The sequence below is a fragment of the Lepus europaeus genome, chromosome 13, assembly GCF_033115175.1.
Source record: "Lepus europaeus isolate LE1 chromosome 13, mLepTim1.pri, whole genome shotgun sequence".
In the NCBI taxonomy this organism is placed as follows: domain Eukaryota; kingdom Metazoa; phylum Chordata; class Mammalia; order Lagomorpha; family Leporidae; genus Lepus; species Lepus europaeus.
Genome location: NC_084839.1, coordinates 89,824,954 through 89,850,872, shown reverse-complemented (window position 1 = coordinate 89,850,872; position 25,919 = coordinate 89,824,954). Strand labels below are relative to the sequence as shown.

Below are 25,919 nucleotides of genomic sequence, written 5' to 3'. Positions count from 1 at the left end.
GGCAATGTTGGGACTCATTCATGGCAATAGACTCAAGTAGTGTTTCCTGTTTCCTGCATGGTTCTTTGAGGTGTGAGCAGGCATTCTGTGGAAACACAATGGATGCCTGTGCTCCTGCTTTTTCTACGTGTTACATATGAGGTTTTCAACCCGCGCCATGGCTGGGGACTCGGTGCAGTTACAGGGGGCTGCCTGGGTAGGAAGCACTGTTTGTAGTGTCTGAATTTGATGCTTTGGCATCTGGGGTCTCCCAAGGTCGGCCAACTCCTAGAGAGCGCAATCAGCTTCCCCATCCACCACAGCTCTCATAGGCCAATCAATCCACCCAGATCCCACCCCTGCACCCTCTGACCACCTCCTCCATGGGGGCTCTCACACTGTGAGCCGCTGTCCCTGGTCCTGGTCAGCCCAGGGTGGGTACCAGGTACCTGGGTCCCCAGAGCCCACTGAACCTACTCAAGCCACACCCTAGAGCCCTAAGCCTGTCTACCCACTCTGGCCCAGCCCCCACTTAGGAGACCACCATACATTCTCCCCTACTTCCTCTGTGTCCTGCCTAACTCCAGTGCTGCCCTGTGTAGCCCCCCAAAGGGACTCCATGCCTCCTGCTTCTAGCCATCGGAATACAACCCCTCCCTCCGTGATAGTCATTTCAGTGCCTACCTATCTTACTATGTTTGATTAAATCAGACCCCAAATCCCCTCAACATGTGGGTACCAGGCACCTGATGCCAGGTGGCAGGGGAGGCCCCAGCATCTGGGTCTAGTGTTCAATTTTGACATCGATTGCGGGAGGCAGCTAACCATGGGGATTCTGGGATGAATGAGGGTCCCCCACTTCCCATCACGTGCCTTAGATGTAACCCTTTTCTGCATCAATTTCTCCACCATAAAGATGGGGTGGTGCCAGCGGTGTCTCCTGGCACGGCTCTTATGAGGATTCAATGAGGCTGAACTTGGAAAAGTAAAGTTCAAGCCCAAGGCTTGCCTGCTTCTTAGGTGTAGCCCATGGCACTGTTTATTGAAAAGTAATCCTGCGAACTTACATTATGTTAGAGTATATCACGGAGGTCCAAGGGGGTTGACTGTTGGCAATTTCCTAGGGCCCAATCTCAGACATTGATTAGTCTCTGACGTCTTTTGCCATCTATTTTAGTCCAGGTTGGAATGACGTTTCCTGGGTTTCACAGTTACGCTGGGGACTCTGGCCCCAAGGACGTCCCTCTCGGTCTGGTTTGTACAGGAGGCTTCACAGAGCTAGTCTGCACTCTTGGCTAAGCATTTTCCACTCTCACTGCTGTGTGTTTATAGCAGTCACAGTTTCCCGAAACAAAACAAAAACAGAAACCACACATAACCCCCACACATTCTTTCAGGCAAACAAACAGTCTCCACAAAACAAGAAAGAAAAAACAAACACCACAGCGCAGGTATTGAGGACGAAGGCGTCTCTAAGATGAGATTAATGACAAGAGGCTCCAGAGTGACACCGGGCGGCTTCGCACTCTGAGCTCCAGAGAAGTAAACTCACAAGAGATACGGCTGCTGCCCGTCAGCCAATCACCGGTCAGTTCTTTTGATGAAGAATATGCTGTTGTCATGGGGACACGAGGGCACAGAATCCCATAATTCTACAGAGGGGACGGGGTGCTTTCCCTGTGTCCATGGCTGCCTCTGGCCCAGCAGCCCGCACGCTGGCCAAAGCACATGCATTTTTTTTTTTAATGTGGTAAAACACAGTAACATACAGCTGGCCACCTTTCGTGTTTCTAAGCATGTAGTTCCACAGTGTTAGCACACCAATGTTGTACAGCTATCACCTCTAATCAGCCTCAGGATGCTTCTCACCACAGGGAACTGAAACTGTGCACCCATTAAACAACGCTGTTTCCCTGCCCCCCAGGTCCCTGGCAACTGCCTGTCTCTGTGACTCCACCTGCTCCAGCAATAGTGGCCCCCTGTTGACCGGCTTATTTCTCTGTGCACCATGTCTTCAGAGTTCTCTGCTGTAGCATGCGTCAGAATCTCCCCCCTTTGTACGGCTGAATAGTAAGCCAGTATATGCACAGACCACAGCCCCTCCACACCTTCACCCTGGAGAGACACTTGGGTCGCCTCCACCTTTGAGTGATGGCAAATAACGCAGCTATGAACGTAGGTGTGCACCTAGCTCTGAGTTCCTCTGCTTTCACTTCTTCTGGGTCTACACCCAGAGGCAGAATTCTTGGATCCTTTGGAAATTCTTTTTCTTCTTTTTTTTTTGACAGGCAGAGTTAGACAGTGAGTGAGAGAGAGAGAGACAGAGAGAAAGTCTTCCTTCCGTTGGTGCACTCCCCAAATGGCCACTACGGCCAGTGTGCTGCGCTGATCCGAAGCCAGGAGCCAGGTGCTTCTCCTGGTCTCCCATGTGGTGCAGGGCCCAAGCACTTGGGCCATCCTCCACTGCCTTCCCGGCCCACAGCAGAGAGCTGGACTGGAAGAGGAGCAACCGGGACAGAATCTGGCGCCCAGACCGAGACTAGAACCCGGGATGCCGGTGCTGCAGGTGGAGGATTATCCAAGTGAGCCATGGCATCGGCCCCTTTGGCAATTCTATGCTTATTTTTAAGGTACCAGCAGATGCACCTTAAGCAAATGCCAAGCCATGCGTTGTATTAACTCAATGATCATGTTAGGTAGGAGGTGAGCCATTAAAATCTCTACAGTGTGGCATTTGGCATCACATCAGGGCATGATGCTCAACGTCCATGACCCTTTGAATCGGAAACTCCAGTTGGTTCCAACTGCAGGCTCCTGGGTGCCACCCTCAGATCTCCTAGAGTCCCTATTCCCAGCCTGAAAATCTGCATTTTAACTAAGTCCCTCATTCAAAGAGTCGTAGCACTAGCAGAGTTGGCACGATGCTGGGTTTTCTACCAGGTGTCTCTTAGCTCAGTGTCTTAATTGAGAATCCCAATGAGCTCCCACCTCCTGCTTTGTGTGGCTCATTACATGTTCAGCCAATGAGATTTGGGCAGGTCTCTCAGATGCGTCAGATTAGCCATGGTCAGGCCTTGGTTCCATGTGGCTTTGCCCAGGTTCAGGAGGAGCTTGGGAAAGCACACACCCTACCATTTCTAACTGCTCAGGCACCCCAAGCCCTGGCTGGGTTGTTTCCAAGAAGGGTCTCCAAGTCAGCCATGGCACCCACCACCCAGGCCAAGGCCCTGAACGCAGGCCCTCAAAGACATTCTGGCAGGAGGATGCTGGCTAGCTTCTAGCTGGAGGATTCTGAACAAAGCATGTCTATTTATGCAAATTACATGCAACAAAGGATTGTCTGAGGTTGAAGGAAAAACCCTAGCTAGCCTCAGCGTTAGGACTTGGTGCCCATTGCTTGGCTGTCCTGATGGAAACTCTGGGACTAATTTGACGGGGGGAATAGACCCAGCAGGGGCCCAGAGTCAACACCAGGAATCCAAGCAGCCAAAACGGGCACTGTCATCATCCGTCCCCTGATCTCCTACCTGCACCCCTCAGCTTTCTGCAGTTCATCTTTGTCTTCCTCCAGTATTTTCTTTCTCTTTTTTTTTTTTTCCTAATTCTTCCCGTCTTTGCTTTCTAATGAAATGCTAGTTATTTACAAGTTACTTGTTTTGAAGAACGCAGCAACAAACACATCGCAGGCCTTTCTGTGCTTAGTCCCCAGCGGGCCTTGGTTTCTGCATTTTGGCATCAGGCCTGCATTCTCATTTCGCACGGGTCCAAAGTGACAAGGAGTGTTCATGCCGGGTTCCGAGCAGATGTCTCGGCAGCCAGAGTCGGGACCATTAGTTACCCGGGCAATTTCAGAAACTACAACTTCACCACTTGCTTTCCCCTGCTGGATTTACTCCTTCAATGCAGGCTGCTGGCTCTTTGAGAAACGGCCCTGACCTGTGCTTTAGGGCCCTTGAGAGAGAAGGCCCCCGAACCAGCTGTGTTCAAACGTGCCCACAGCAGGACGGTAACCAAGAGGGTGAACGTGCACAGAGCGAGGTTCCCGGTCTCCATGTCACAAAGGAAGCCTGTTTGGCGCAGTGCGTAGGCTGAACCTGTTCTTTATTAACTGTAAGTTGCTCTCACCATGTAAACAACCAGCCTGCAAATCAACAAATCGCATGCATTTCGGCGGGACTGTGTGCACCGGCACACGGGTGTGGGAGTGTGTCTTGTGGAATGGGAGAGAACGTTGATGAATATAAAAAAAAAATGCACCTTGGTAATAGGAAAAGCCCGCACTCTGCCTCCTCCTCTCCCCCACCCTGCATTCTCAAGCCCCCATGTGCACATTTGCATGATAAAAGACACTGTGGCAATTATATGCCAATTAAGGCTTACCATTGTTGTAAGAGCGAAAATTTCCTACGAATTTTATGTATTCGTAAGTTGGAAATTCCTTTGGGTTCAAGCTGCCTCGGAGAAGATGGCAATAGAACTCTAAATCGTTGTCAGCTGGGCCGTTAAGGGGAGAAGAGAGAAAGGCAGATATGAGTATTCCCCAGACTCTAGACTAAACAAGCAGCGCCTTTGTGAAAACTCAGGGCATCCGGTCCACGCACGGCCAGGGTAGTTCTCCCATGATGACTAACTCTTGGACCTGTTTTATCATCTTTGCAGCCCAGGGTTTTGCCTCCATAGTTCATGGATATTTTGCATCCTGTACTTGCACCCAATTAGTCTGCATTTGTTCACAGATGTCTGTGGTTGGTGATGTCGGCATCGATTAGTTCCGGTGGTTGTCACACGGCATATTCAAATACAGCTGCTCATACAGAGACGTTCCCTTCAATGGACTCTTTTTTTGCTTTGCTAGGAAAGCGCATCACATGTCCGACAGGACACATTATTCATGGAAAAGGGATGCAGGCTTGAACGACTGCAAACATCTTTGGTACCTCATGCTACTGTGCACGCTGCATTAAGTGGCTCGTGTCCCAGACGGTGCCCAGGCTAGCCTTCCATCCAGGAAGCCAACAATTTTAACTAAAAACCTCCAAACTCCATAAAAAACCTGCAAGTGTATATAAGGAACCAGGTGACAGGCTCGGGAGGCCAGAATCGGGATTTTTGACCTCATTATGTAGCTGTCCATTGGTTACTTGGCAAATTTAGCATCTTGGGGCCCTACCACAGAAGCACTGATTTTGCACTGTTCATTAGTAGAAGGTCCCGGTCGCACACGCAGAACGAGTTATTACTCTTAAGCTCTCTGCTTTCAAATTTTCCACATGCAAGCTAAATGCTTTACATATTCCGAACTCCAGTTTTAGCTTTCAACTTAAAATATACCGCTAAGGATCTTGGAAATGTTCTGAGTCATGAGGAAAATTATTCTTAAAATCGGCCCTCCCTTCTTAATTCATCCTAGCCTCCTTCCTAATGTGAAATTCTGGTCTTTGGAGCCTGTAAAACCAGTGAAGCAAAAAACTTACATTTTAGGTACTCTGGCGAGGGGGACTCCGCCACCAGCATGTGGGAAGAGAGCATTTTATAAACTTCTGAGTGCTCTTGTTCTGGAAGGAAATTTAACAAGTTCTGATCCATGACATCCGACTGGAAAGGAAAATAAAGAACAAAGGTACACACTCCGCGAAGATGGCAAACCCAGCCCGGCACACTCCCCGTTCCGATCTGCCTTCTGCAGTGGGAACTCTAGCTCATTTTCATTGCAATTTAAATGGCCGCATTGGCTGGCGGCTACCCTATTAGATAGTTCAGGTAGGAGCTCACAGGGGAGAGAGGAGGCACACCCGTCTCTGTCTCCTCCTCCACGTCTCTCAGGAAGGTCATCTACCCCTACAGCTTCACGCACTCTCTGTAGACACCCCTAAGTTTGAATATCCAACTAACACCCTCCTGTGCCCAGGTGCAAGCTTCCAACTGCCCCTACCTCGGCCTCTCTCCGGGGACCAGAGTCATGAGTGTTCCCAACACCATCATTCTTTCCCACCTACACCCTCTCCATTGGTTGGTTCTCTCCATAAATGGCACAGCCATCGGGTCACCAGCCCGTACAACCCACCCAGGTAGCTACCTTGGCTCTTCCCCTTCCCGCCCTCATCTGCATACCCAAACAATGTCCTCATGCTGCCTGCTCTCCATCCCCAGCTCCTGCCTGCTCCATTTCTCTTCTACTTCTGCAGCTTCCTCCCCAGGGCTGACCACCACCATCTCTTGCCTGGAGGACGATTTAGCTAAACTGCTCTCCCCGTGGCAACTCTGGTCTGGTCCAAGTTCTTCTCCCTGTGCAGTCACAAGGACCTCAGGCCAGATCAAGTCATTGCCTTTTGTAAGTGACCTTGGTTGCTCTGGGGACAGAGCTGGGGGTGATGCACTACTGAATGACCGTTGATGGGATGATGACAAAGACAACTACACCACGGTTGCTTTTTCATGTTCATGTATGTGTAGACTTGTGTCCTCTGCTTCTCTCACTCCACCATGAGCTCCATGGCCTGGTGCTTGCCACACCCTTGACCTCTAGAAAGGTGCTTGGCCTTCAGGGAACGTATGCTGACTGGCAGCTGAAAGGACCGTGGCCAGCGCTGTGCCACCAAGGCATCCAGAGAACATGGAGGATGGCGTGTTCAAGCCAACATGGTGAGGGGAGGGGAGGCTCCTAGGGAACAAGTCCCAGATGGAGGACTCCTTGACAGGGATGGTGGGAAGGGTGCTCCTGGTAGGGGCACTGCACACACAAAGGCATGGAGGTGGGAGCTGGTACTGCATCCCTGCAGGACCGGGAGCAGGGAGGGCAGGGAGCCAAGGAGAGGAGGCTTGCAGAGGGAAGTGCGGTCCAGATCATGGGAGACTTCGGGGGATTTAGGGCTTGGTCCTGTGACTTGGGGACCACTGGAGGACCTTAAAGCAGGGAGGAGCATCAACATCTGCTGTCCTCAGCTTCCAGTATTCCCACTTACGATTTTTGACAACGGTGGGAAAGCCACAAGCATTCAACAGAAACTATGCTTGGGCTTTTCAGTTGGGATCGCTCCAGGGTTAGTGGTATACAGCCCTGCTCTCATGGTGCTGGCCAGCCGCAGGGGCTACAGCCCTGTCAACGCCACGGTCATGAGGATGAACACCCACACTCTTCAGCACGTCATGTTGTTCAGCTAGGATGCATGGTGGGTCAGGTGGATTCAATGCATTTATGATATTTCCAATGGACAATGAGTTTAGCCTGGACATAGCCCCATCACCAGTCAAGGCACACCTGAACTTGTGTAGTCAGGCCCTCCTGGTCCATGGACTCAAACAAGAGTGGACCGAAGGTAGGAAAAAACTGTCCACTGAATGTGCATAAGATTTTTTCCTTGTCATTATTCTCTTAACAATACAGTGCAACAACAAATAACCACACTAACACCATCTTAGGTATTATGAGCAGTCAGCTCTAGGGAGACAATTTCAAGGACAAAGAGGGGTTGTGTAGGATCTGTACAAACACCACGCCATGTTGCACAAGGGACCAGAGCGTCTGTGAATTTTGGTATCTGTGGGGAAGCTAGAACCTCACCCAGCAACGCCTATATTTTAGAGGCCTTGCTTGTGGTCTGAGAGGAGGCAAGGCCAGGGTCTGCACAGGCACAGACAGGGAGGCGATGGGGGGCAGTGACAGGGTCCAGAGCATTTCACTGGAACCACAACCCAGCAGACACTGATGACAGCTCCTAGGGGCCAGCTGTGGTTGTCGGCGCTGGGTAGGTATCCAGAGGAGACAAAGTCCCTCTGCTCACAGAGTCAGCGTTCTAGAGGGGTGAGGATGGGGGCCACAGCTCGGTGGCCAATCAGAAGACAGGAGAAGGCAAAGGAAGGACTCAGCATGGCCCTGGGGCTCCTCACCGGGAAGCACCAGGTTTGATCTCCCTGGACAGACCCCCCAGTGCTCTCATGGCCTGCGCTGTCAGCTCTGGCTTTCTCCAAGTTCCTTCTGCTGCTCCTGGTTATATTTTAAGCTCCTTCTCTCTGGTGTTTTTAGAAGGTGACTAATGTTCACAGATGATAGGAGTCCTCTACTTAAAGATATTTCAGATACTTGCAAATGATAATTAAGTCACCCCACGGCCTTTCCTTGGAGGGTGCTGTCTGAAGCTGCTTCCCTGCAGCGGGTGGGGTGGCAGAGAGTGGGGTTGGGGGGTGCCTGGCCCAGTCACTGGCCTGCAAGAGGTTTGGCAGGTCTGGGGGCTATGGTGTCACCGCGGGCTAAAGAATCTGCGAAGAGTAAAGACACACTGGATGGAGGCGGGGGTGGGAAGGATACATGGGAGGTTGTACTGGTTATGAGCTAACACCTAGAACAGGTTCAGAACTGTACTTGGCTCTTAGATGAAGGCATTTCATAAAGTTCACAGATAATGGAAGTAAAAGAGAAGTTTCTTTTGGTGCAAAACGTTTTGAAATCCACACAATTTGTTTTTGCATAATCAACATTTTCCATGGATTTTGGAAGACCCTTCATGTGCATGGATTTCAAAAACTTTCTGCACCAAAAGAAACGTTTCATTCTTTTTGACCATGGGCTTTCCCCAGTGTCCTTATCTGCATTTGCTGGTTTATTGTAATTATGCCATTTCCACCGGCCGGAGCCGGAGACCCAACAGAAACGACGATAATTCGAAGGGGAAGTCCTAGTGCTGATAGGAGAGTAAGGAGCCATCCCTTGTAGGAGCTGAGCTCTGTTGATTGGAAGAATAGCAATCCCAGAGATAATCCCTTATCTGTCCCAGGTGGCAGGTTCTTCCTGCCAACATCCCCAGAGGCCCTGGGCTGCTGCACTGCGGAGCTGGTCGCTTCTGAGCTTGGCCATGAACACCTGTCCTCAATTCCACATCACACCCTTCCCACATTTCCCCTCGAGGAAGAGCTGAGCTTGCTCCCCCCTCCCCTTGAACCTGCAACACCAAAGTTCAGTCAGCCTGGGCACGAAGCACACATTGCTGGCTGGAAGCAAGCTTGGTGGACACTGGGCCCTGGAGTGTGCCCAAGGGGCTCAGCACTTTGGGCTGAGGGTCTTACGCTGGCCACAGTGAGAAGGGGCATCAGTGAGGAGTCCTGGGGAGTCCTCACCTTGAGAAAAGGCTGGAAGGGGCTCAGAGAAATCATCAGGGCCTTGGGCTGGCCGGAAGGACCAGACAGTTTAGATTCAGAATCAAACTGATGGCCAAACGGTGAGAGTGTTCATAAGACAACACAGGAATAGCTTTGACCTTGGAGTAGTGAAGAATTAATTAAATACAGCAACTGTCAACTATAAAAAAGATTGTATCTGGGGCTGGTGTTGTGGCATAGCTGTTAAAGCTGTTGCCTGAGATGCCAGCATCCTGCGGGGCTCCGACTTGTGTCCCAGCCATTCCACTTCCAACTCGGCTCCCTGTGCATGTGCCTGGGAGGTCAGCAGAGGATGGCCCAAGTACTTGGGTCCCTGCCACCTATGTGGGAGACCTGGATGAAGCTCCTGGCTCCTGGCTTTGGCTTGGCTCAACCCTGGCCACTGCAGCCATCAGAGGAGTGAACCAGTGGAATGAAGCTCTCTCTCTCTCTCTCTGTCCCCTACCCCCAACTCTGACTTTCAAATAAATAAATCTTTTTTCTTTATTGAAAAGAGCATCTCTGTTCACCAGACTACCCAATGAAGAGGGGAAAGTAAGCCACAAAGTGAGAGAAGATACTGGCAACACATGAGTATCTATGGGATAAGGCCTACGATGAAGGCCAATGGTGAAGGCCAATGTCAGGTAAGGACTGGAGGGCCTCGACTGGCTTACAGGCAGGCTCTCCTCTCCCCACCCCTCCCCGCCCCTCCCCTCCCCCAAGGACAAGGTCTCCCAAACACCCTCCTTGTCAAGGGGACCAAATACAGTTCCTGCTTATTCTACAAGAACTAGGGCTCCCTTTGTCCTCTGAGTACTACACAGTCTTCCCGCTCAGCCCATGCTGGTTCCTCTGTCTCTGCATGTCGTCCCCACGTGGCCCTGTGTGCTGTGCTGGGTCCTTCTCCCCCAGGCTGTGAGTGTGAAGACTGCTAAACTGTTGTCACCTCAACTGTCCAGTGAAGGCTGTTGTGTTTGGGCATCCCCGTTACCCTAGGGCACAGTGAATAAGAGGCAATGACCATAGAAGCACCCAGACCCGAGCGGAGACCCAGGCTCCTGGCTTCTGTCTGGCCCAGCCTTGGCTGTTGTGGCCATTTGGGGAGTGAACCAGCAGATGGAAGATCTCTCCCCTCCCTTTCCCCTCCCCTCCCCCCCCTTTCTCTCTTTTTCTGTAAGTCTCCCTTTCAAATAAATAAATACACAAATCTTTAAAACATTAAAAAAAGAATTCATTTATCATTCCATCTAGATGAATCAAAGAAAAGGGAGACAACTTGAGCATCCCTAATCTGAAAATCCAAAATATTCTAAAATGTTCTGAGCACCGATATGATACCACAAGTGGAAAATTCCACACCCGATCTCAATGTGATGTGATTGGCAAAATACATACACACTGAAAATGTGTATGAACTGCCTTTCGGCTGTGTGGATGAGGTACACATGAAATATAAGTGAATTTCGTGTTTAGACTTGAGTCCCCTCCCCAAGATGTAGTATTATATATACGGAAAGATTTCCAAATGAAAACTACCCAAAGCCCCAAACACTTCCGATCCTAAGATTTTGGATGAGGGGTTCTCGGTTCATTTTCTGATTGGTTCATGAATGCAACATTTGCCTGAGGAGCTGAACCAAGGCAGGTTTTGAAGACAGAAACTGTGTCCCTGGACACAGGCACTTAGCGTAGCAGCTAAGACGCAGGTTACGGATGCCCATGTCTGACATCAGAGGACCTGGGTTCGATACCCACCTCCGGCTCCTGATTCCAGCTTTCTACCAAAGCGTCTAGACCCTGGGAGGCAGCAGTGATGGCTTACGTAACTGAGTTCCAAGCACCCATCTAGGAGGCCTAGATTGGGTTTCTGGCATGCTGCAGGCATCTGGGGGAGTGAGCCAGCGGATGCGAGCAGGCCCGCCCCCCACCATCCACTTTCAAATTAAGAACAACAACAATGATAACGTATGTCCCCATTCCTGAGCATGGTGCCATGTGTCTAAAAGGGACTGAATAAATGTTCATGGTTACGTGACCATGACATGCCGCGGAAGGCCAAGGCTGTGAAACACGCCTTCTCTGCCCGCCCTGCCCTCACTTGACCCTGGCCATTGTGGTCAGAGGTGGCTCCCAGTCAGGGCAGGGCTCCAGCAGAGTAGAAGGGGCCCAAACTCTTGGGTGATCTTCTGCTGCTTTCCCAGACCCATGAGCAGGGAGCTGGTTTGGAAGTAGCACTCTGATAGGAGATGCCAGCATTGCAAGTGCAGCTTCACCCACTGTGCCACAGCACCAGCCCCCTGAAGATAATTCTATGCCATGGTTTTAGTGCACATGTGTTTCGAGTGACACCTGTCACAAGGTCAGGTGCGAAGCTTCCACTGGCAGCACTGTGCTGGCGCTCAAAGCATCTTTGGAGCATTTGGGGCTTTGAGATTAGGGACGCTCAGCCTGCAGTAGGAAAGATCCAGAGAGAACTTTGGAGACTGGCAGTGTCCGACATGGAAAAGAATTCTGGCTTCTCTTTATCTCCTCGCTGTCAATGGCTCTCCAATCCTCCACCACACACAGCACCGTGGGAATGGACCCCTGGCATGGGAGTCTCTGTTTGCTGCAACACCAGTGGGGGCACTGCTGTGGGGGCCCATGGCCCACCTCCCTCTGTCCACGCTGCCTGCTGGCTGGCCGTGCCTCTCCATGAAGACTGACCACTGCCTTTTAGTTCCTCACTCTCTCCCTTCCACACCATCCACCCAGCCCCGGGAAATTCAACTTGACTGCACCCTGTAGCTATATGAGGCTACTTCAAAAAGCACATGGAGCATGGAACCACACAGTAAGTTTATTCTGGTGCCAACATTTTTTTGAAGTCCATGCATTCGAGCAGTTTTCAGAAGCTCATGGAAAGTGGATATTGTGAAAAAACTGTGAATGATTTTCCAATTTCTTTTTTTTTCTTTTCTTTTTTTTTTTTTTTTGCACCAAACTAAACCTTATCTCTTAATTTCAGCTTTTCACAAAGAACTGTAGAATTCTGAGTAGTGATGAATCACCCAGCTCTGGAGCCCAAGTATCAGAATTCAAGTCTCAACTCTGACCGTGGCCAGTCAGGGACCTTGGGTAAATTACTTAAGCTCTGCGCACCTCTGTCTCCTTACCTGTGTTCAGGGGTCATGACCTACCTCATAGGGTCTACGAAGGCAAGGACAGCAAACTTGGTCTAGCCTCACTCTGTGCCACTCCAGAGGCTTTGCACATACTAACACATGCCAGCGACTCTCATCTGGGACACAACGAGTGCTCAACACGTGCTAGCTGACAGTGGCTTAGCTAACCAAAGGCAAGCCCTAAAGAGTGACGGAAGCTGTATTACCTGCAGCAGGCCCAGGGCTCCCCCTCGGCAACAAATAAGCAGGTACAAGAGAATCCAAGAGAGTGATCAGGAAGCAGAACGGGGCACTAGACTCATCCTGGCATGAGACAGACACCAGCACGGGGCGGTGACCAGCTTGGCTGCTCAGAGCTGCATCTGGAACCTTCGCTGTGCTGCTTGCTGGCTGGGCCCTTGTGAGCGCCTCCCAGACAGGTTCCTCTGCCCACCAGCTGCCCGCTGATTCAACCAAGGACATTTCCAGCTTCAGCCGCCCCTGCCTACTCACGTGCAACAGAAAACACCCGGGAAAACTGGACAACGAAGCTAAAAGTAAAATGCGGGTTATGCATCCCCGGTTTGCCTCCGCTGTGGAGTAGCGGGCGGTCTGCTGTGCCCGTGTGGGTGAGGGTCTATGCGCAGGCTCATAATAAAGCATTCACACAGGACCGGCATTGACAAGTTATAGCTGGGGAAACTTCTAGCTCCTCCAGAGTCAGAAAGGAACTGACTTACTAAGGTGCTCCATCCTAAATTGTCCCCTACCTTCAAGTCAGAAATCTTTTAAAAATAAATTTATTCATTTGAAAGGCAGAGCCATAGAGACAGAAGAAGAGAGAGAGACCTTCTATCTGCTGGCTCACTCCCCAAATGGCCGCAACTGCTGGGTCTGGGCCAGGCCGAAGCCAGGAGCTTCCTCCAGGTCCCCCACGTGGGTGCAGGGGCCCAAGGACCTGGGTCATCCTCTGGTGTTCTCCCAGGCCATCAGCAGAGAGCTGAATTGGAAATGGGGCAGCAGGGACTCGAACCGGTGCCCATAGGGGATGCTGGCACTGTAGGCCGGGGCTTTAACCCACTGCACCACAGCGCTGGCCCCAGGAGTTGCTATCTTACTTCCTAAGTCCTCTCTGCCATGGGCAGCAACTGGGTCATCAGCTAATTACATGAATACAAAGCAGAACAGTGCAAATCCTGTTCACCTCAACGGCTCTGGGCTCCTGTCTCCCCCTCCCAGGTTGTTTTCTGTCATTGCCCGTCTCTGCCCGGTCCTTTCCATTCCATACAAAACACGAGCTCCCTCCAGAGAAGCACCCGTCTCCTGTCTCCCCAGCCACCCTCAGATCAGCCCACAGAAGCAGGGCTTGTGATGGGGTCACCTCTGCATTCGTCACTCTCCTCCCAGCCTGAGACTAAGAGCAAGGTGCACCTGGCCCACAGGCTTCTTTAAGCCGAGAAGGAGCCTCTTCCAACAGGAAGGGGAGCCTCACCCACCCTGGCTCCAGGAAATGGGCTGGAACGCAACTGTGACACGGATGAGCTGTGACACAGCTGGTGTCACAGGAAGGCCGTGGCCCAGCAAAGTCCAGGAGCCTTCTCTGGGCTGTAGCTCAGTGACCATTATGGGAAAATGTGACTGGTGGCTTCGCTCTGAAATGATGGGATTGGGGGGGGGGGGGGGGAGTGGTTTCTGCAGAAAAGCATGACTCTGCAGAACCTTGGGCTCTAAGCAGAGCTGGCTCAGCACCCCTGGCAGAGATGGAGGCTGCCTCCAGAGCATGGCCATGCTACTCCCCAGGAAGGTGAGGCTAAGGTGAAGGACCCACGGCACTCCAGCATCATGCTGACCCAGGCCTTCCTATGTACAAACCCAGGGTAAGCTGTTACACTCCTGATCTGCACCAGGTCCAGCCTGGTTGAGGTCACGGCGTCTTCTCCAGGGTGACACATGGTTGCACCTGCCCTCGAGTTGCCCCTGGGGTCTTGGCCTTGGCCTGGTCTGGCCCTCCAGGACTCAGGTGCACCTGCACTCTCCCATGTATCTAGCCCCATCACACACACAGCCCCTGCTACCTGCACCACCTCCAATCTGAGACCTGAATGGTTCTCCCGGAAAAGATAATAAGGTGTTCAGGCCAGGGGTCGTGAGAACAGAGACTCACCGGCAAATGCCCAAGCAGAGGCGTGATGCTGTCGGAAACATAGATGATGCTGCCATCTGTTGTCACCGCGATAATGAAGCCGTCTAGTGCCTGTGGAAAATGCAACCTTTGAGACATCAGACAGCTCCTTTTGTAAGGACAAGAGCTTCGCAAGGCAAGGGACCCTGTTTGATGATGTTGGCTTTACGTGATAATCCTCACACTTCCACAGCACTTTTCTGCCATCTGCATGTGATGGTTTCTCATATAGAATCTGTCTAGCCCAGGAAAATCAGTTGCAAAAAACCCCACAGGCTCAGTGAAAACACATGGCTGGTTGGTATCACAAAACAAAACTGAACCAGGGAAGTTATGTAAGAAGGCTTCATGATAAGTACGCTACTGCACTAAACCAGAAATACCGCATTCGGGGTTGCACACCTTGCCCTGTTCTCACTTGGATCTCAGCGACAGACATCTTCCAAAGGACAGGAGACCTAACAGTTGCACTGAAAATAGAAAGTGTGTGGCCGGTGCTGTAGCATAACAGGTAAAGCTGCCGCCTGCAGTGCTGGCATCCCATAGGGGCACTGGTTCAAGTCCCGGCTGCTCCACCTCTGATCCAGCACCCTGCTATGGCCTGGGAAGGCAGCAGAAGATGGCCCAAGTCTTTGGGCCCCTGCACCCATGTGGGAGACCCGGAAGAAGCTCCTGGCTTTGGATTGGCTCAGCTCTGGCCATTGCGGTCAATTGAGGAGTGAACCAGCGGATGGAAGACCCCCACCCCCCACCCCGCCTCTTCTGCTCTCTCTGTGAAACTCTGACTTTCAGATAAATAAATAAATCTTTAAAAAAAGAAAAGAAAAAGAAAACAGTGTGATTGTCAGCCAAGGTGGACCTCTGCCTATACCCGTTGCTATAGGATAAATGCCTATTGGATGCATGGCTTTTTAAACAATGTTCACGTTCATCTACAAAGCTGGGTGGCAGTGGGGTGCGTGTAACTCATCTGGAGCCGTACGCGCTTCAGAACATCTGAAAACCACTCATTTCACGGTAAGTTCTGGGCTCCCGCCACGAGGAGGCGCATGTTTCTGGGAGCTCTCTTTCCGGGAGGCTGAAGGTGAGCACTGCTGTCTCATAAGGCAGATCCCTCTGTTGTTTGATGTTTAGATTTTTTTGGATTCTTATTTTCACCTGTCATAAGACACACCTGAAAGCTGATCACTACAATTCAAACCATACAACTCAGTGGGGAAGTGCGTTGCCCTGGCTACCAGCTACCCAGCACGCACTGGCAAGGTGGCAGAGACTAAGAACAAAGCCTGCTCACCAGAAAACCAATCTTCAAGGGAACGGAACACTTGGGGGGACTTTTGCTGGGAACCTGTCACTGTCGCTATAATGAAGAATGTGTCATTTTTTAAAAAAGATTTTTATTTATTTATTTGAGAGGTAGAGTTACAGACAGTAAGAGGGAGAGAGAGAGAGAAAGGTCTTCCATCTGCTGGTTCACTCCCCAAATGGCCACAATGGCCAGAGCTTTGCTGATCTGAAGCCAGGAGCTTCTTCCAGGTCTCCCACATGGGTGCAGGGGCCCAAGCCTTTGGGCCATCTTCTACTGCTTTCCCAGGCCACAGCAGAGAGCTGGATCGGAAGAGGAGCAGCCGGAACTAGAACCAGCGCCCATATGGGATGCTGGCACTGCAGGCGAAGGATTAACCTACTGCGCCACAGTGCCGGACCCAAGAACGTATCTTTGACATGATATCTTCCCCAAATCTGGGAACTTTTCTACTTTGGCAGGGGGAGGGGGAGCCAAACACATGCTTAGAAAGCCCTAGACGCGGCCGGCACCGCGGCTCACTAGGCTAATCCTCCGCCTTGCGGCGCCGGCACACCGGGTTCTAGTCCCGGTCGGGGCACCGATCCTGTCCCGGTTGCCCCTCTTCCAGGCCAGCTCTCTGCTGTGGCTAGGGAGTGCAGTGGAGGATGGCCCAAGTCCTTGGGTCCTGCACCCCATGGGAGACCAGGAGAAGCACCTGGCTCCTGCCATCGGATCAGCGCGGTGCGCCGGCCGCAGCGCGCTACCGCGGCGGCCATTGGAGGGTGAACCAACGGCAAAAGGAAGACCTTTCTCTCTGTCTCTCTCTCTCTCACTGTCCACTCTGCCTGTCAAAAAAAAAAAAAAAAAAAAAAAAGAAAGCCCTAGACGCAATTTGTATGCATTCCAGGAGTCTGTCCTAGGTGTTGCTGAGAATCTACACAGCTAATGCACCTGGGAAGGCAATGGAAGATGGCCCATGTGCTTGCACCCCTGCCACCCACATGGGAGGCCTGGATGGAGTTCCAGGCTCCTGGCTTTGGTCGGGTCCAGTCCTGGTTGTTGTGGCTATCTGGGGAGTGAACCAACAAATGGAAGATCTCATTTTCTCTCTCTCCTTCCTACTCTCTCTTTTTTCTAACGCTGTCTCTCAAATAAATAAGCCTTTTAAAAATATTTAAACCATTGAAAAACATATGAAAGCACGTTTGTTACATGAACCTCTGCAGTATTCTCACTGTGGCTTCCAGGGGACATGTGGCCATGTCTGGAGACATTGGTGGTGGTGACTACTGAAGTGAGCGATGCTGGCGTCCAGTGGGTAGAGGCTGGAGAGGCTGTGCAATGTCCCACAATGCACGGAACGGCCTCCACGACAGAGATGCTCAGACGTCAACAGCGTTCGGGTAAACAACTCTGGGTTCGATTTCTGAGTTAGGTTAGACTGCGAAGCACTTTCCAGGATTCCAGTCCCTTTGATCCTCCCCCTTCACTCCCCCAGAATTTTTCTATAAATTTAAAAAAATCAACTTTGCAGAGCCCTCTGGGAGGATAATATTTTTAAGGGGTGGGGGGGCACTGTTGATGACATCAGCTGGAACTTTTTGGAAAAGCAGCTTGGGAAAGCAGGAGCAATGGAATGGTCCTGTGCAGTGAGCCCAGGCTGTGGCTGAATGAGAAGCTGAAGGTATTTACAGACGGGCGATAACGTCCATCAGCTCACTGGCACTTGCCATCCAAGGTACAAGGACTGCATGAGCACGGGAACAGTCACCGCTTTCAGAACTCAGAAGTCCTGGGGCCGGCGCCGTGGCTCACTTGGTTAATCCTCTGCCTGTGGCGCCAGCATCCCATATGGGCACCAGGTTCTAGTCCCGGTTGCTCCTCTTCCAGTCCAGCTCTCTGCTGTGGTCCAGGAGGTCAGTGGAGGATGGCCCAAGTGCTTGGGCTCCTGCACCCCATGGGAGACCAGGAGGAAGCACCTGGCTCCTGGCTTCCGCCGGCAGTAGCAGCCATTTGGGGGGGTGAACCAACAGAAGGAAGACCTTTCTCTCTGTCTCTCTCTCTCACTGTCTATCTCTATCTGTCAAAAACAACAACAACAACAACAAAACCTCAAAAGTCCCACGAGCCGCTTTCTAGAGGGATTCCAAAGCCAGGAGCTGCAAGTGATGTGCTTCTCGCCAAGGGAAGGGGATTTGGACATGGACAGCGGTGCCACAGGGGCCCAAAATTGTACACCTGCCACAGCCCAGCAGATGGAGACAAAACTTCCCCCTAACTGCCCATTCCTGACCCTGATGGGCTACTCCTTGTGTCCTCTGGGAGAGCCCTGGGCTCAGAGGAAAGACTGCTGGAGCTTTCTGGAATAAAATGCAGAAATACCAAAACTTCCCCATCCCCGCTTCCCAACGGTTTTCTCTCCTTTGGAGTCTGCTTGTTCAAATGCCTTCCCCAGCACCAGGTCACTTGTGTTCTTTCAAAATGCGCAGCTTTGCCAGTCCCCTTGAGGTTTGCTTTGTATCTTTTAAAAAAAGTTCTAGGTTTGTTTTTTTTTTAAATTATTGTTTGCTGATTTGAAAAGCAAAGCGACAGAGAGGGAGGCACACAGTGTGTGTGTGTGTGAGACAGAGAGAGAGAGAGAGAGAGAGAGAGACTCTTGTACCCATTGACTGATTCTCCAAATGGCCACAGCAGCCAGGATCAGGCCAGGCTGGAGCCAGGAGCCAGGAACTGATCCAAGTCTCCCTCGGGGGTGCCAGGGGCCCAAGCACTCGGGCACCAAGTGCTGCCTTCCCAGGTGTTAGCAGGAGGCCGGACAAGAAGTGGCCCAGCCAGAACTGGAGCTCCGGTTCTGATACACGGGTGCCAGTGCCACAGTGCTGGCTGGTTTTGTGCCTTTTTGAGGTGACAAAGGCATCAGTAGTTCCCTGGGGCCACCACGGGTTGTCTCCAAAGTTCTGTCCTCCCTGACATGAGAAGCCTCCTGGCTACCCAGCCATGGTGCCTGGATTCTTCAAGCTCTCTAGTTCCCCCAAAATAGCTCTGAGGAAAAGGACCCACGCTCTGGAGAGGGTGCACCATGGAGAAGGATGACCTCGCCCTGCAAGCCGCGAGGGACCTCCACCAGGGCTCAGGCCACCCGGGGGACGATGCTGATGGAGGCTCCAGTGACTCGACACTCGGCCCGTGTCTGCTGAAGACCAAGCCAGGGCTAGGACTGGGAGCCCACGGCAGTCAGGGATAAACCAAGGCGGCCCAGACTCATCAGCGCTGCATTCGCTCACTGTGCAGCCTTCATTTCCGACCCAGTGTGACTTCCCTCCAGCTACTTCTAGGAGTCTACACTAGCATCAGGGGAAGGAGCACAAAGCTACCCACACAGATCTAGAATCTTATTCTGCTAGGAATTCCAGGCTTCTGAATCGTAGTCTTGCCTTTCTGCTCCCTAAATTTATCCATTTTTGACTTTAGCAAAAGCTTGTTTTCAGGGCTGGTGCTGTGGCACAGTAGGTTAAACCTCTGCCTGCTGTGCCGGCATCCCACATGTGCGCTGGTTTGTGTCCTGGCTGTTCCTCTTCCAATTCAGCTCTCTACTAATGGCCTGGGAAAGCAGCGGAAGAGACCCAAGATCCAAGCGCTTGGGCCCCTGCACCCACGTAGGAGACCCGGAAGCAGCTCCTGGTTCCTGGTTTCAGATCAGCGCAGCTCTGGCCATGGCGGCCATTTAGGGAGTAAACCAGCAAATGGAAGACCTCTCTGTCTCTCCCTCTCTCTGTCTGCCTCTCAAATAAATAAATAAATCTTTAAAAATCTTGTTTTCTCAAATGCTTTCAATACTTTAAAATTTACTAGAGGCAAAAAAATGGAGACATAGGCTTTTCAAAAGAGGTTGATGCTATGAGGCAATGTGCTTTTAACTACTTTTCCACAAGCATTATAAGATAAACTGATTTATATAAAGTAGCATAATGACGCCTTAATTCAGCATCCCATTTCACAAGCTGCTTTAAATTTAACATACTTAAAATGCATTGCTTCTGCAGAAGGTTCTGTATTTTCTTTAAATATAGTTCACATGTAGATTTAAGTATCTTTCACTTTATGCAAATGTTCATTAATGTATTTATATTTCATAATATTTGGACATCTTCATTCTGGCATTTTCTTATTCCAGAACTTTCTGTTTTCTGCAGAGTTAATCTATGTAAATTGAAGTTTACATCAGTCTTCTATAGGCGCAGAGATGAGCTATAGAAAGATTCATCCCAAGAAGCTACTCCCCCCCCCAATCCTGCCAGGAACCCATCACTGTGCACAGTCAGCACCTGAGTCCCTTTTGCTGAACTTGTCTGTCTCGGATCTCCTTTTCATGGTCAAGGACTTGGACAGCTCATGTCTGGGGCTTCCTCTGCCCCCTATGTCCTGGCACACACTCTTGGTCTCCTCCCCAGGTTGGAAGGCAGAGCACAGGCCTGATGACCTGATCCTGATCTGTCCTGCAAGGTCACCCACAGGTACACCTGTGAAGCTGAAGAGGCCCCGGGCTCAGATCAGCCAGGTCCTCACAGATCCACCCTGCAAGCAGTGTGAACACCTTACTTGGCACAGCAAAGCCGGGCCGGGGAGTCATGACCGCCGACACTCACACATGTTGACCTAACAGGAGCTCAAGTTCAAAGCATAACTTGAAAGGCAGACTTATCTTCCAAATGTATTTCTACTATGGGGGGGGGGGGGAGTACCCATCGCCGTTGCATTCTAAAGAGCCAAATGACAGTGTGGCTGGTGTGATCGTCCCTTCTCTCCACCTGCCCCTGCCCCTGCCCCCTGCTGGCTCTCTGCCTGGGACCCCAGAGGCACCCAGCCTGCAGTCACCATGGCAAGAGCACAGGGTCACCTTCAGTTCAGGGGTTCCTGCCTGGATGACCCGATTCCACAGCCCGCATACACAAGCAACAGCAGGCAGAATCTCCCGGGGGATCTGTTTCAAGACCTGTCTCCATGGTCAAGGGCAGCTGTTTCTCTCGGGCACAGGATCTTACCAGGACCAAGACGCTAACATGTTAATGTGCAAGCAATTAAGCTAATCTGAAGCTGCGTTTCACCTCCAACATCAGCTGGGTGAATTCTTCATTACTGAGGAACGAGGGCTTCCAGTCTTGCTGAATGTCACAGATTTCCGTTTGGGCTGAGACTTCTGCAAACGAAAACATGACACAAACAAGCATTTACATTCGTGGACGCCTAGGAACTGGAATTCTCAAATGAAGGCACTGTCACTTCTATGTCATTTTGAAGAAACCTCTGTCATTGAATTTAAAAAGCCAAAATGAGGGCACTTCAAAAAGCTAGTGAAAAAGCAAATGAAAAGTTTATTTTGGTACCAAAAATTTTGAACTGCATGCATTTTTAAGTTTTTCCCCTAATAAACATTTCCCACAATTTTTTTTTCTTTTTTCTTTTTTTTTTAAACTCTTTTTCTAAACTGTGGCTAGTTGCATTCTTTTAACAAAATGGATTTTTAAATTTTTAAATATTTGTTTATTTGAAAGGCGGTAATAGAGGACACAGAGAGAGAGAGAACGAATGAACGAACGAAAGAAAGAAAGGAAGGAAAGAAGGAAGGAAGGAAGGAAGAGAGAGAGAGAGAGATCTACTCGTTGGTTCATTCCCCAAATGGCTGCAATGGCCAGGCCGGGCCCCAACACAGGCAGTGGCTTAACCTTCCCTCCCACAAATTTCTTGAAAACCCTTCATACAAGAGAAAAAAATACCCTGCTTTCCAAGCCTGGGAACTTTGGATACGGTGGCTTTCTGAACATTCTTTTTTTACTTACTTTATTTTTGAGATAACATATTTTTAATTTACATTAAGCCTTTGCCTAAATAAAGAGTTTAACAAATAAAAAGACCATGGTTCCGTAGGAATATAGGCAAGGGCTATCCACACCAGTCAAATGAAAAGACACTCAGACACAGTGAATTTGAAAACAGTCATAGCTTGGGGTCGGCGCTGTGGGGTAGCAGGTGAAAGCCTGCAGTGTCGGCATCTACATGGGCACTGGTTCAAGTCCCAGCTGCTCTACTTCTGGTTCAGCTCCCTGTTAATGCACCTGGGAAGGCAGTGGAAGATGACCTAAGTCCTTGGGCCCCTGCAACCACATGGGAGACCCTGAAGAAGCTCCTTGGCTTTGGATGGGTCAAGCTCTGGCCGTTGGGGCCATTTGGAGAGTGAACCAGTGGATGGAAGATCTCTTGTCTCTGTCTCTCCTTTTCTCTCTATGTAACACTACCTCTCATACAAATAAATTGGAAAAAATGGTAATGGCTCATTAAAACCATAGTAATCTATCATTCCTAACTATTCATTGCACTCTTGATACACTATTCGGACTTGGGTGGGGAGGGGAGTATTCCACCTTCAGCAACAGTTGGATGCTTGCCCCCTGCAGGTGGTACCATGCCCTTGAACTTTTACATGCAAAAGCACCATGGCCAGTTGCCACCTATCAAAATGACAGCAACAGAGGCCGGGGTGCTGGGGCACTTCTTCTTCTTCTTCTCCTTTTTTTTAAAAAAAGATTTATTTATTTGAATGGCAGAGTTACAGACAGGCTGAGAGATAGAGAGAAAGGTCTTCCATCGGCTGGTTCACTCGCCAAATGGCTGCAATGGCCGGAGCTGCGTTGATCCGAAGCCAGGAGCCAGGAGCTTCTCTGGGTCTCGCACGTGGGTGCAGGGGCCCAAGGACCTGGGCCATCTTCCACTGCTTTCCCAGGCCACAGCAGAGAGCTGGATTGGAAGTGGAGCAGCCGGGGCTAGAATCAGCGCCCATAAGGGATGCCAGCACTGCAGGCGGCGGACTTTACCAGCTACGCCACAGCGCCAGCCCCTGGGGGACCTTCTTAAACTCCTTCTTTATGGCAGGGGTGCAGTAGGACACTTCAAAATCTGGGAGTTTTTAAATTCCAGAAATGTCTTGTGGTAAAGTAAGCACTGTATCACACAGCACGTAACGCATTTCCCCAGTATTTCTACTGAAGTATTAAGAGTAAGAGCTAAACAAACACAGATCGCTTAGCTGCTTTTCAGGCCAGAACCGAATCTTCTCAACACTTCTTTGGGTTAATCTGTGATTTCTCTCTTTCATGTAACTATCTTGCACTGAAGATGTTATTCTCAGCTATAAATTCAGTGGTCGTTGGCCAACACAGGACTCCTTAAATACTCTAGCTCTTTCCCATTTTGGGAAAAAAAGTATGTTTTATTATCCAATTATCTCTGATATGATTATCATAGATAGTGCAAATGCAGTATTACATATATTTGTTTTGCCTGCAATTTGTCCATTTTTTAGAAATTATTTCAAAGGGAGAGAGAGGAGAGAGAGAGAGAGAGTGAGTCTATCTATAGTTCACTGGCAAACGCCTGTAACAGCCAGAACCAGGCCAGGCTCAGGCTGGGAGCTGGGCACCTGATCTAGATCCCCTCCATGGGTGGTAGGAACCTTAGCTCTTGACCACTGCCCTTGAGGGCCTACAAAAGCAGGAAGCTGGAGTCAGCACCCAGAGCTGGGTATTGAGCCCAGGCACCCCAGCGTGGGCCACTGTGTCTTTTTTTTTTTTCTTCTTCTTCTTCTTCTTCTTTTAAGATTAATTAATTTATTTGAAAGGTAGAGTTAGAGAGAGGGAGAGGCAGAGGCAATCGAGATGACTCTCTCTTTCATCCACTGGGTCACTCCCCAAATGGCCGCAATGGACAGGGCTGGGCCAGACCGAAGCCAACAGCCAGGAGCTTCATCCAGGTCTCCCATATGAGTGGCAGGGCCCAAGCACTTGGGTCATCTTCCACTGCTTTCCCAGGAGCATTAGCAGGGAGCTGGATTGGAAGTGGAGCAGCTGGGACTTGAACCAGCGCCCAGACAGGATGCTGGCTTGGCAAGTGATGGCTTAACCCACTACTCCACAGAGCCAGCCCCTTCACTGGCGTTTTAACCACTAGGCCCTGCCCTCCATCTTAAACATCTTGTTCTACTTTGTGCAGCAAAAGATCTCTAAGAATTACCTTCTTGGTGCTAAGAAAAACATAAAAACGTGACTTATTTCATACCCCGGAGAATGAAACTAACTCGTTTAGCAACCTTCTGGAGAATCTGCATTGTTGAGGCTGATAATATCTCCACTCTAAACGAGGAGAGAGATTTCCAGGCTTTGTCCTGTGTACTCGTGTTTTCAGCCATCTCTCTTACAGGACGTGGGGGATGAATTCCTCCATTTGAATGAACGAATCTGAATGAATCCAGTGGCTTCTTTTGAGCACAGAGGGTGAGAAGCGCTGAGCTACAGGTGTGACTCTCACTCTTCGCTAATTCTGTCACCAACGTCCCCAGCAGCGCCCGGATCTGCTGGGAAGGCGTCCTCTTTGGAGATGTCAGAAAGAACACTTTGCTGCTATTGTTACACAAGGCCGGATTTTTGTCTTGCCCGATTTTAAAGGAAGCACCAAAGAGGTGCCAAGAGCCTTTGGAAGAAACCCAGAAGAGACTGCACGCACAGTCAGGAAACCGACAACACCCTTGAAGGGGCTGGCCCCGCAGGGCCTGGCACCACGGTGCCCGTGGCAAAATGAATCATGAGAAGCAGACACAGCTCTGCCAGAGCTCAGCGTGGGGTTCCAGCCTAGGCAAGGAAGAGACCATACGTCTCCCAGTGTTGCACACAAAGGCTTGTCACAGACCATTCCGAGAAGACAAGGACCAAGAACGTGTTAAAGGATTAACACCACAAATGCCTGCATGCTTCTCCCCAACACACACACCTATCCGTTAAACTCATTTGCCCAGAAGGATCCAACGGTAGTGGTTTTTTTTTTCAAAAGATATATTTATTTATTTGAAAGGCAGAGTTACCCAGAGAGAGGAGAGGGAGAGAGGGAGAGAGGGAGAGAAAGAGAGAAAGAGAGAGAGAGAGAGAGAGAGAGAGAGGTTTTCTCTCTGCTGGTTCACTCCCCAGATGGCTGCAATGGCCAGAGCTTCGCTGATCTGAAGCCAGGAGTCTCTTCCAGGTCTCCCACATCGGTGCAGGGGCCCAAGGACTTGGGCCATCTTCCACTGCTTTCCCAGGCCACAGCAGAGAGCTGGATCAGAAGTGGAGCAACTGGGACTCAAACTGACGCCAATATGGGATGCTGGTGCTGCAGGTGGCAGCTTTACCCGCTACACCACAGTGCCGGCCCCTGCACCACTTCTGATCCAGCTCCCTGCTTATTGCCTGGAAAAGCAGTAGAAGATGGCCTAAGTGGTTGGGCCTCTGCACTGTGTAGGAGACCCAGAAGAAGCTCCTGGCTCTTGGCTTCAGATTAGCCCAGCTTCAGCCATTGCAGCCATTTGGGGAGTGAACCAGTGGGTGGAAGACGTTTCTCTCTATCTCCCTGTCGTTGTAACTCCAGCTCTTAAGTAAATAAAATTTTTAAAAAATATTTAAAAAAACCACATTATTTAAAAGATATTACACTGGGAAATACAATGTGGGATTGGACTTGTGTCTCTGCCGGCATTTGATGTGACCAATGTCATATGCCGGGTGTGGCAGGGAAGATCAGTCAAGAGGCGTGGCCGCAGTGGTTTCTGAATAGCCAGGAAAGCTAAACCACCTGGGAGTCTTGTCTGTGGGAACACAGGCCCCTGACGTCTACTCTGGTATATCTAGTAGTTGTGGCACCAGAGTGGACCCTTCTCGATTGTTCCCGGCATGCCTGGACAAGGTACAGCACACCTCTGAGCTACACGGGGCCTCAGTCTCAAAATGGGGCAGGAAGTCTACTTCAGGGGAGGGCCCAATAGGGACCTCTGCCCTTGGTGGGCAGTGTTCCTCAGCCCACACCCCATCCACAAAAGGAGACACATGGGAGAGGCATGGAAAAGGAACGGGATCCGATCGCGGGGGATTCACAAAGGAAGAGGGAGGCGTGTAAGCCTGCCTGGCCTCTTTGAACTAACACGTAGATGGATGTGTATATGGGTGTCCATGACACCCTGCCATTGGCATAATTTACCGGTTTCTCTCCTACTGAAGACAAAATCTTGCTATGAAGAAACATGGTCAGATAATCATTTTGATTTGGATTCCTTCAGGGAGCATAAATGTACATTTCAGGATCAAAATGTATCAAAATAAGGAGGCGTGGAAGATTA

At 50.5% G+C, this 25,919-nt stretch overlaps 1 protein-coding gene across 4 annotated transcripts in view; it reads right to left on the bottom strand.

Moving 5' to 3' along the window:
- The window catches only part of NPAS2 (neuronal PAS domain protein 2), a 177,425-nt gene that overhangs the window by 43,213 nt on the left and 108,293 nt on the right, over positions 1-25,919 (bottom strand). For all 4 annotated transcript variants that reach the window (XM_062208782.1, XM_062208781.1, XM_062208779.1 and 1 more), the window contains 4 exons: positions 20,833-20,924; positions 14,422-14,511; positions 5,454-5,574; positions 4,360-4,473 (listed from right to left, as the gene is read on the bottom strand). In XM_062208782.1, coding sequence (XP_062064766.1) covers positions 4,360-4,473; positions 5,454-5,574; positions 14,422-14,511; positions 20,833-20,924 — 417 coding nt within the window. The remainder of the gene's footprint in view (positions 1-4,359; positions 4,474-5,453; positions 5,575-14,421; positions 14,512-20,832; positions 20,925-25,919) is intronic.